Source organism: Entamoeba nuttalli (genome assembly GCF_000257125.1).
Source record: "Entamoeba nuttalli P19 unplaced genomic scaffold asmbl_7358, whole genome shotgun sequence".
Taxonomy (NCBI): Eukaryota; Evosea; order Mastigamoebida; family Endamoebidae; genus Entamoeba; species Entamoeba nuttalli.
This window is the reverse complement of record NW_008578573.1, coordinates 1-12,293: the sequence shown is the minus strand read 5'-3', so window position 1 is coordinate 12,293 and position 12,293 is coordinate 1. Positions and strand designations below refer to the sequence as shown.

At 22.0% G+C, this 12,293-nt stretch overlaps 3 protein-coding genes across 3 annotated transcripts; 1 reads left to right on the top strand and 2 right to left on the bottom strand.

Annotated features, from left to right (window-relative positions):
* Window positions 1-1,145: 1,145 nt before the first annotated feature.
* Window positions 1,146-8,007, bottom strand: ENU1_169220 (protein kinase domain containing protein; the record flags this gene model as incomplete). Its single annotated transcript, XM_008861090.1, has 4 exons — window positions 1,146-7,162; window positions 7,259-7,681; window positions 7,736-7,828; window positions 7,881-8,007. 4 exons carry the CDS (start codon window positions 8,005-8,007, stop codon window positions 1,146-1,148), a joined length of 6,660 nt encoding a protein of 2,219 aa, XP_008859312.1.
* A 1,451-nt stretch (window positions 8,008-9,458) lies between these two features.
* Window positions 9,459-10,187, bottom strand: ENU1_169210 (hypothetical protein; the record flags this gene model as incomplete). Its single annotated transcript, XM_008861089.1, has 1 exon — window positions 9,459-10,187. The coding sequence occupies one exon, from the start codon at window positions 10,185-10,187 to the stop codon at window positions 9,459-9,461; it is 729 nt and encodes a 242-aa protein (XP_008859311.1).
* A 227-nt stretch (window positions 10,188-10,414) lies between these two features.
* ENU1_169200 (hypothetical protein) lies at window positions 10,415-11,563 on the top strand (the record flags this gene model as incomplete). Its single annotated transcript, XM_008861088.1, has 1 exon — window positions 10,415-11,563. The coding sequence occupies one exon, from the start codon at window positions 10,415-10,417 to the stop codon at window positions 11,561-11,563; it is 1,149 nt and encodes a 382-aa protein (XP_008859310.1).
* Between the last annotated feature and the right edge of the window lie 730 nt (window positions 11,564-12,293).

Here is a 12,293-nt window from a genome sequence, read left to right as displayed (position 1 = left end):
GTATTGGCACAAAACATCAATAAGAAATAAAAGAGATAATAAAATAAGAAGAAGAAAGAGAATAAAGAAGAAATAAAAGATAAAAAGAAATAAGAAATAGAAAAGAAATAAAATGGAAGGTAAAAGTGATAAATCATAAAGAATAAAAAGATAATAAACACAAAAGAAATGAAATAAGAATATAATGGTTATTTCTCTTTTATAATTAATATGTTCAAATTATTATCATATTTTATTTTATCAAATGTTCATATATTTTATCAAATATTCATTACAATTATTTTATTCAATATGTTATTTCTTCTATTATTATTATATGTTAAACATTACTATTTGTATATTCTAAATATTATTTCCAATTAATTTTGATATTATATTCATTACTTTATTGTATTAAAATAACTCTATAGATGAATATAATGAAATATTAAATAGAAATGATTTACAACTAATTCAATAAAATGAATAATAATAATAAAATATTCTTATTCATTATATAAACTGTATTTTTATAACATCATTAAACAATATGAATATTAACACTGTTAATATTGAAAGAATTAATATAAATAATACCAACAATATGATTTTTATAGAAACAAATGTACTTTTGTTAAAAGAAATTCAATTGAAATAATTCTCTCAATATTAACCAATGAAATGTGTAATTATGAATATGAATATATTTGAATTAAAAATAAAATAATGATTTTATTACATTATTTCTTGTTTTTTTTATAAAATAATAAAATGAGTCATAAACAAACATTTTTATATTCATAAAGAAACATTTAATTTATCTTTCATTAATAAATAAAATAAAATGAGTAGAATATAATCAAAAAGTATTATTCAAATATATTTAAATAATTAAATAACAAAGAAACAAAGAGATAAAAAATAAAATGAATAAATAAAAGAAATATTAACAAAAGATAGAATAGTAATAAGACTGTTATATTATTGATGATTTAAATAAATAAAACACCAATATCAAAGAAAAAAATAAACAATAAATGAAGTTAATAAATACAAAAGAAATACAACAAATTACTTTATTATAAAAGAGAAATAATACAAAAATGAAGAATATTAAAATTTATTTTAGATAAATAAAAGAAATAAAAAAACTGTTTAAAGATGAATTATTCATTTGTATTTAAATGAATTGATAATTCATTAATAAGTTTTGATATTGACAATCTTTTTGCTGAAATAGGATTCCAACAATTTGTAATGATAAGATATAACCAATCAGGTATTTGAGAGATAATTGGTAAACGATTTCCTTTAGTAACAAAATCTGCAATAGACCATGGATATTTAAATGTAGTTTTATCATACGCAGGACCCCATTTCATAATTTCATACATTGTAATTGCAAATGAATAAATATCAGCAGGATATTTATAATGTTTTTTATCTAATACTTCTGGTGCCATATAAGCAGGAGTTCCAATACCTTTAGTAAAAGTCATATTAGTCATTAATTGATTTACATTTCTAGAAGCACCAAAATCAGTTAATTTACAATTAATAAGAACATTATCATCAATTGAAGTAACTAAAAAGTTATCAGGTTTAATATCACGATGTAAAATACCATTTCCATGAAGATATTCAATTCCTTTTGCACCATCAATAATAAATTTAATTTTTAATTTTAAAGATAAACAACCATTTGGATTTTTATTAATTAAGTCTTGAATACTACCATAAGGACAAAATTCATTTACCATACAAATTTTATTTGGAATAAAAACTGCTCCATAAAAATGAACAAGATATTCATTTCTAAATTTATCTAACATCGCTACTTCTTTCTCAAATTCTTTTATTTCATTTGAATTTATTCCATTTTGTTTCATTTTTTTTATTGCAACTGTTTTTCCTCTAAATGTTCCTTTATAAACAACTCCAAATGAACCTTCTCCAATTTGTTTTTCTTCTTTTAATTCATCATAATCTAAATGACTAGTAATTTCAGTTTTAATATTTAAATTAATTTTACAATCAAATTGTTTACCTTTTTTCATATCTAAAGCAACAAGAAGAATTGATTCATTTAAAGAACAAGTACATAATGGTTTAATAAAAATTTCAAATTCAACAGCTTTTCCTTTTTTTAATGTAATTAATTGTGGATTAGTTCTAATTTCATATTTATCTAATTGATCTTTAGTAGAAAATTGAATTTTTAATAATTTACTTTTTTTATTTCCAATACAAATAAGATCTCTTGTTTCTTTATTAACAGGAATAAAAGGATCATCTTTTTCAAGACTAAAATCAATTTCTTTTTTATTAATTACAATACCACATTCTTCATTTAAAACAATAAAATTAATATTTGATTTATTCATATTAAATTCACAAATAGTTGCTTCTTTAATCTTTTTTTGTTGTTGTTTTCTTATTATTAATATAATTAAGAAACAACTAAACATAAAAATAATAATAAATAGAAATAGTATTATAATTGGAATACCAATTATAATAAATAGATTTAAATGATAAATACATTCTGTTCCATCAAATGATACTTCATAATTATTTCCTAAACATTCTATACATTTATTATTTTTACTTTCAATACATCTATTTAATAATTTAAAATTAATACATTTTCCTTCTTTTAATATAAATTCTTCATCACATGAAAGACATTCAATTGAATTAGAACATTTTGTACAATTTTCTTGACATTTATAACATTTTTTATTAAAATTATAATATCCTTCATTACAAATTTCACATCCATATTTATTCATTACTAAACAATTTAATAATGTAGAATTATGTAAACATTTAATATTTCCTTCATTTGATTCTGCTAAATAATATCCTTTTTCAAAATTACAACTTAAACAATGTTCAGGTGATTTATAACATGTTTCACATTTTTCTTGACATAAATAACAATTTTTATCTTTCCAATAATATCCATCTTTACAAATAGCACATCCTTCACTTGGTAAAAATACTTTACATTTATCTTTTAAATCACCTACTGATATACATGTATTTGTAAGTGTATTTAATGTATATCCTGTATAACATGTTGTACAATTAGTTGATGTTAAAATACATTCTTTACAATTAGAAGTACATTGTAAACATTTTCCTTTATTTAAATAAAATCCAATAGAACATCTTGAACATCCTGAAGTCGTCATAATTGTACATTCATCAATAATTGAATTATTTGAACAAATAATATTTCCAAGAGTATCATATCCAAGTTTTAATTTATTACATTTACTACATTCATTTCTTTCTTTTAAATATAAACAATTTGTTGGTGTTGTTATTTTTTGACAACTTCCATCATTAATTAATTCATATCCAAATTCACATTCAATACATTTATTCTTTGAAATTGTTTTACAATGTATTTCTCTTTTTTCTTTACATTCATTATTAATTAAAATATAATTTTCTTGACATTCTATACATCCATTTTCTCCTTTTAAACATATTTTACATTGTTTATCTTCACATCTTTTACATTTTCCTTCTAAAATAAAATATCCATCTTTACATTTACTACAAACATTATTTGTTTTATTAATACATTCATTTGAATATTCTAAACATTTCCCATTCATTTCATTATATTTTAATTGACATGTTTGACATATTTCTTTTTTATTACATTCATTACATTCTGGTAAACATGTTAAACATTTTGGTGGATTATTTATTGAATCAAAACTAAAGTGATTTTCACATGCAACACATCTTCCATATTTATAAAGTAAACAATTTGTAGTAGTAGTTATAGTTGTTGTAATTCTTATTCTATTTTTCTTTTGAATATTATTCATTAATTTTGTTGATAGTGTTGATATTGGATAATATCCCATTGGAATATATTCTGTTTTATTCAATAAATAAAATGATATTTCTGTTGTTCTTTTTAACTTTGAACATCCTATTGAATCAGAAATTGAATTAAAACATTGAACACATCCAATATTTAATTCTTCATTTTTACATTGTTCTTTATTAATAATTTGTTTACATATTCCATTTCTTAAATAATATCCTTCTTTACAATTAATACAATAACTAGAATTAATACATTTTATACAATTTGTATCACATTCTATACATTTAGATTGTTTATTTGATATTCCATTACAATTAATACATGTTTTTAAATCTTTTGATATTCCAAATCCATTATAACAATTTATACATATTAATTTATTTATATCAAATGTTCCTGTTTCTGTATAATTACATGTTATACAATTTGGTATTGTTAAATCACATAAACTATATGTTTGTTCACTTGATTTATATGAATTTAATGAAATTCCAATACATTTTCCTTCTTTAAGAATTGCTCCATCATTACATTTTGTACATATTAATTGATTTCCTTCATTTTGACATTGAGTACAATTACTAATACTATCACTACATTTTATACATTTATCTTCTTTTGAATAATATTCTTCTTCACAAACAGAACATGTATTTGTTGTTGTTGAACAAATTTTACAATGTTCTTTTGTTGAACATTTTAAACATTTTGTTTCTTTTAAATAATGTCCTTCAACACATTCAGTACAAATACTTTCATTTAAACATTTATTACAATTTGATAAAACACTATTACATTCTTTACATTTCCCTTCTTTTACATAATAACCTTCATTACATAATGTACATTTCTCTTCTGTTGATGAACATAATATACATTCATTAATATCTGAACATTTATAACATTTATTTCCTTTTAAATAATAATTAATAGAACATTTCTCACATTTTTCTATATCTGAACATTGTCCACAATGTGCTATTTTACATTTTGAACATTCTCCATCTGAATTAACTACTCCAACATTACATTTTGTACATTTTGCTTCCATTTGATTACAATCAGTACAATTAGTAATTGTATTACATTGAAAACATTCTTTTCCAAGTGGATATGTTCCATATTTACATTTTAAACATTTATTATTTAAACACATTTCACAATTTGAATTAATTGTAGTACAAGAAATACATTTATTTGTTGTTGTTAAATAATGTGTTGTTTTACATCCTGTACACAGAGCACTTGTTCTTGAACATGTAGTACAATTTTCATTAATATTTGAACATGGTGAACATATTTTTCCATTTGGATAATAACCTTCTTCACATTCAATTACTGTTCCATCTTGATGACATGTTTTACAATGTTCTTTTGTTGTACATGAAATACATTTCTCTTCATTTAAATAATAATTTGTTGAACATGTTGTACAATGAGTAGAATCACTACAATCAATACATGAATTATTTGTTAATGTTAAACATAATTCACATTTTGTTTTTGTTTTTAATCCATACTTAATTCCACATTTATTACATTCAAAGGTTGTTGTTGAACATGATACACAATTATTTATTGCTTTTGTACATAATTCACATTCAAATGAAGGTGTTAATGTATATGATGTTTCACATATTGAACAATTTCCATTAATTGAACAATTTTGACAATGTAATGTACCTAATATACATGGTTTACATTCATATCCATTTTGTTCTTCATTTATTATTTGTTTATAATACTCTTGACATTTATAACATACTTTCTCATTTCCAAGACATTTTGAACATCCTGGTATATTACTACATGGATTACATTTTCCATTTTCATAATAATATCCTTCAATACATGAATAACATGTTCCTTTAGAAGTACATTCTTTACAATTAGGAATTGAATTATTACATGAAATACATTTTCCATCTTCTAAGTAATGAGTTTTTTGACATCCCAAACAATATTTTTGTGATGAAGAGCAACTTATACAATTATCAATCTTATCACAAGATTGACATGTTTTATTTGTTTCTAAATAATATCCAGATTTACAACTTAAACATATTCCTGTCTCATCACATTCCCAACAATTACTCACTTTTAAATCACATTTCTTACATGTTTCTGATTCTTTATAATCCCATATATCACATTTTAAACATTTAGTATCAGTACTTGAACATAATCCACATCCTTCTATATTACATGATGTACATGAATTTGAAGATAATGTATAATTTTTAATACATTGTTGACAATATCCATTTCTATTACATGTTTCACAATATGGAATAGTACATACTTTACAAATATTTGTTGTTTCATCTAAATAAAATCCTTCTTTACAACTTGTACAAGTAATTCCATTAGCAGAAAGACAACCAAGTTGTTGTTCATATCTACTACAAACACCATTATTAATATAATAATTAATATAACATTTTGTACATTCTACTCCTGAATTTTCAACACAATTTTGAATCTTATGACATAATGAATTTTCAAAGTAATATCCACCTAAACATTCAGTACATGTTCTAATTGATTCTTCTGTTGTAAGTGTATTAATACATTTAGAACATCCTGTTATTGTTGTACATTTTTTACAATCACCATCTGGATAATATCCTGTTCTACATGCTTTACAAATTGGTTGTCCTGTTGTTGATGTTGTAACAACAGAACAATTATCAATATATTGATCTTTTAATACACAAATATCATTTTTTAAATAATAATTAGAAGTACATGTTGTACATTTATTTGTTATATATTTTTCACATCGAATATCACCATGATTTATACATCTTCCATTTATTAAAACTTCATGACATGGATTTTGATTTATTATTGGATAACATCGATTTTCAATTAATACACGATCATCGTTACATTTCAAACAATAACTATTTGATGCTTTCTCACAATGTTCAGATTTTGCATCAACACAATTATTATTACGATCAAATATATACCCTTCTTTACAATTAATACATTGAGATGAACTAACACACCCTTCTATTCCACAATTGTCATTACATTTAACACATGAATTTCCATTAAACCAATATCCAGGTGAACATAACACACATGAAGTTGATGTTGTTGTCCAAGAACATTGAAGACATAATGGATATTTATTTTGACAAGTCGTACAAATTCCGTTTGATAAATATGAATTTTCTAAACAAGAAAAACAAGAATTTGCATCACATAATTTACAATTTCTTGTTGAACATGAAACACATTTCTTACCTGACAAATAATATCCATCTTGACATTTAGTACAAGTATTTGAATTAGAACAAGAAAGACAATGAGAAGAACATTCTATTTGATTATTTATTAAATGAAAAGAGATAAAACAAAACGAAATTAAATGAAAAGAAAAAAAGTCAAAACGAAATTAAATGAAATATAACAAACGTTTACATTCTCCATTTGAATAATAATACCCTGTATTTTCTTCACAACTCAAACATTGATTATCGTTACATTGTTTACAATGTGAATATTTCTCAGAACATATAACACATTTTCCTCCAAGTAATGTATATTGTCCTGATGACCCATTTGAACATTTATAACACATATTTGATGTACATTCAAGACAATTATTTCCCAAAGTAGCTGTATTTTTTAAACATGAATTACATTTCCCATTATTAGCTATATAAAATCCATTAGAACACGATTGACATTGATTATTTGAACAGAGTAAACAATTTGGATCAAAATTATTACATGGTTGACATATTTTTGAGTTCATTTGATTTCCACTTGGACAATCAGTACATCCACTCTCTTCATCACATTTTCGACAATTTTTTCCAAATGTTGTTGAACATTCTATTTTTGTATCAATCTTTTTTATTATTTATTTTTAACTAATAAACAACAAACCTTTACATTCATTATTTACTAAATACTTTGTTCCATTACACTCACTACAAAAGTCAGATTGGAACATACAATCAAAACACGTTGAGTCACACCCTATAATTTGTTATTTATTTTATTGTTTTAAATAACATTAAATAAAACATACTTTTACAAAAACGACCATTTTTGTAACACCCAGTATTACAACGAACCATGAAAGTATGATAATAACATCCTGGGTCATGTGAAGCTAAAACCTTAAGAATACTAATTAAAAGCAATGATAAAATCATTGTTTATATTAAATATATTTTAGAGTTTAAATCAAAAGTATTTGACAGTTTTAATTTATTATTAACCTCTTTTAATTTTCTTATGACTTTTATGTGGGAAACAGAACTAATTCTTTTTTAACATGTCTCATTGTATTAAAAAAGGAAACTTATTTTTATTTTGATGTTTTTTATTGTTCTTTCTTTTTGACTTATTTTCTATTTTATGAATGTAAATTAATATTGATTTATATTTCATCGAGAAGAATCGAAATTGATAATTATTGAAATATCGTTGATTTAAAGGTATAAAAATTTTAAGTAGTTTAAATGTTTTGAATCTTCGAGTTTGTTGTTTAACTCTCTTTCTTTGTTTTTAATAACTAAAAATATCTTTTATATATCTAATAACATCTTTTCTTTTTTAAATTGAAACTGATAACCAAAAAAACTTATCAAATTGTTTCAATATGTATCAAAATATTATAATATATTTATAAAAACGAATTATTCGATGAGATATATTTATTTGAATAAAACTATTCAATGATAAAAAGTTTTAATTTCTTAATTATTCTATTTTTTCAATTGTTTTAAAAACTCCATTATTTCAAAACAAATACATTTATTAAAAAATAAACGAAATGATAAATCTTTAGTAAAAATAGAAATGAAAGTCTTGTAGTCCAAAGTAAATTAATTTAAAAGTAAACAAAAGAAATGTACTACCTTTATTCTTATTCAACTATTGTACAACACAAAAAGGAAAAGATAAAACAAACTTAATACATCATAATTAAAAATTAGTTAATATCAAAACAAATAAGACTCTAAGTAATTTATGAGAATTTTCATTATTTTATTTTTATTACTTCCTTCAAAGATTATTGACTTTGTGAATAAAACAAAATGACAAAGAAATATTTGAAGCTATCAATAAGAAGAACCGAAGGTTGTAAAAAGAAAAACAAATCGTTGTAATATCAAAATAAATAAAAACGTTAATTACCAAAAAGACTTTAATACAATAAAAACAAAAAATAGAATCAAAAATTCAATAAAAAGGGTTTCTAACAATTATCTAAATGAAATAACTTAAATTAAATATTTATTTGTATCTTTATCATAATAAACAAAAAAAAAACAAAAGAACAATTGTACTTTAATCATTCTTCTTTATTATTTAATATTTCAGTAGAGTATTTATATTGTTTTGCTTTCATTTAAATAATTATTTAAACATTCTATTCTTTATAAAAACTTTATGTTTCAAAATAATTTAAATAAAGAAGTTAATTAAAATGATGTATAAAAGAGAATAAAACCTTCAAATAAAATAAGATAATTTAAAAAACATATAAATTTCTTTGAAATTTAAATTCCACTGTTTCATTTATTTTTATTTGAATTAATTTGTGTTTTTTATTACATAAAAAATAAATAAATTAAATTAATAAACAAAATTTAATTTATTAAAATGGTTTATGTTTAAACTTATTTAATGTGTAATTCAATCTATCAATAATTTTCTCATCCCCAGTTGATAATATTTGTTTATATTTTTCAACAAATGTACTTGAAGATACCATTTTTTGAATTTGTTCATTTTCTGTAATAAAAGAACAAATAAAACAAATAATTTTAAATAATACTTTAGAATCAACAGGAAGTGTTGATATTTGATTTTTTAATACATTCATAATTACATCATTTTGATAAATAGCACGTTGTCCAATAGGATTATTTTGAACAATAGATTGTAAAACCCACCAAACAGTAAAAAGAATATCTTCATTTTTTATTTCTAAAAGAAGTTTACCTAATTCATATTGACCATTCATTTTAATAAAATCATTTGCATTATCAATACTTTCTACCAATTCTTCAAGGTTATCTAATTCAACTTTAAGTTGCTCTTCACTTATTTCTGTCTTTTCACCTTTAGATTTTTGAGTTAAATACTTATCACTTTTCTCTAAGATTGAATACATTAGTTTAGCATCACTCTCAATTGAGTCCATTACCTTTTTTAACCATTCCATATCTTCTTTTGATGCTTTGGGTCTATTATCATCTCCTTTAAACCCATATGAAAGACAAAAATTTAATAATCCATCATTCATATTTTCAAAATCAACTTTTTTCGATGTTGATTCATTCCATATTTTTCTATCATGTTGGTTATCGTGTGAGTCAGACATTTAATGATTCATTTTAGTTGGTGGGGAGTATTTAAGTAAATAGGTATTAAAGTTAGTGACGTATTTGTACAAAGAAGGTACGTAGGTGCCACGTTTATTGAATTTTGAATAACAAAAATTAGTATTTTTTGTTATTTCATATGATTCTTTTTTTAGTATATACTAAATATAAATGAATCAATATGAAATAGAAGTATTTTTAGAAATCTATTTAATACACTTAAACCATGCAACAAGAAAATGGCAACTGTATAATTGTTACTCCTGAATATAACATGGAAAGTATTTTAGAAAGACTAAATAAAATTGAAAAAACACTTTCTACCTTACCAAAAACAATTGAGGATATTATTTCCTCTTGTTTGAATAAATATCTGATTATGCCTGAAGATTATGCTAGCTCTATGAAAAGGTTATCTCAAATGATTAATGAAAAGGAAGTATCTCAAAAATCTTCAAACGAAAAGAAAGGCATTAAAGAAGAAGAAGATCATCTAAAACAAAATAAAGAAGAAAGTAAAAGAAATTGTCCTTCTATAAGTTCAACTCTTGACGTTGGAATTAAAACAAATAAAGGTTTGGAGGAGTTATCAACTGATATAACTGATTCAACAAAACAAGGAAATATTACTCTAAATTCTGAATTAGTAACTAAACCAATAACTATTTTTGAAACTCTCCCAGAAAAATCTCAAACGTTTTTTGTTCAAGAAGACTTTGTTATTGTTTATAATGAAAACAAAGGTCTTGTTCGATTAAATGATGAAGAAGTTGTTTTTAATATTTGCGATTGTAATATTAATGATTTAAATGGGACTGATGCTGGTTCAATCCTTGTAGCTACTGATGAAAAACTATTTCTTATTAATAAAGGAGAAGTTGATAAATTTATTGGTTCATTTACTTCTGCATGTGAATTTAATAAACAAATTGTAACTGCATCAAAGAGAGGATTGAATTATAAAGTTAATGGTAAAGATGTTATAATTAAAAATTTAACATCAAAAATTCAATTAGAAGTACCAACTAAAATCAGATCAAGCAAATCCTATTTATTTGTTCAAGACATTGGAACAAACATTATTACTGTTTTTAACACTTCATTTAAAGCAATTAAAGCTATTAACAGTAAAAATGTTGTTGATTTTTGTGTTATTAATGACAATCAATTTGCAATACTCACTTCTAAATCAATTAAAATCATAAGATTCGCTGAACATACACTAACGGCTGAATATAAAATACCACTTAAAATCAACCATCAACCAATTTTATTGAAAAGAATTGAGTTTGTAAGAAACTTACATGAGCAATATATTGTTGGGCTTTCTCAAGATATGATAACAACCTACAAAATACCAGTTGATTTAATTTAACAATACAACAAATAACTTTTTTTTAGGTTTAAAATTTTTTTATTGTTTTGTTTTTATGTTTCTCTTTTTTTTTCCATATTCGTTAGAAATTATTTATGATTTTTTGTTATTTATCTCTTATTTTCATTGTTTTTCACATTTTCTCTTCTTCATCTCATATATTTTTTTAATTCTTTTAAAATTTTCATCAGTATCATTATTTTATATATTGTTTGTTCTACATTATTTTGAATTGATTGTATTATTATTTTTTTCATACGTTATTATTATATTGAAAATAAAATGAATTTTAATATTATCGTTAATATATTAAATTTGATATAAGTATATATTATAAATATTTGAAAATCATAAGAAATAAGTTAAGAGCATGCATTTAAATGAAAAATAATATAAACATAAATAAAATAGAATAAAATGATTATCATTAGCTTTTTATTTTATTTAATTTTCTTTGTATTATCATATTAATAATATCTTTAGTTGTATTTTAATGTAGTGATATAATTATTTAAAATAGAAATAATAAAAATAACATGAGGAATAGAATAATAAAATTCAATTAAATATATTTTGAATTGTTTATATGTTTCATTTCAACAAAGAAACTTATGAGCTGTTGTATTTTTATAAGTAAATAAAATAATAATATGTTTTATATTATTTAAATACAATAATAATACTATAAATATGACAACTAAAAAACAAATAATAGAAAAAAGAAGAGAAA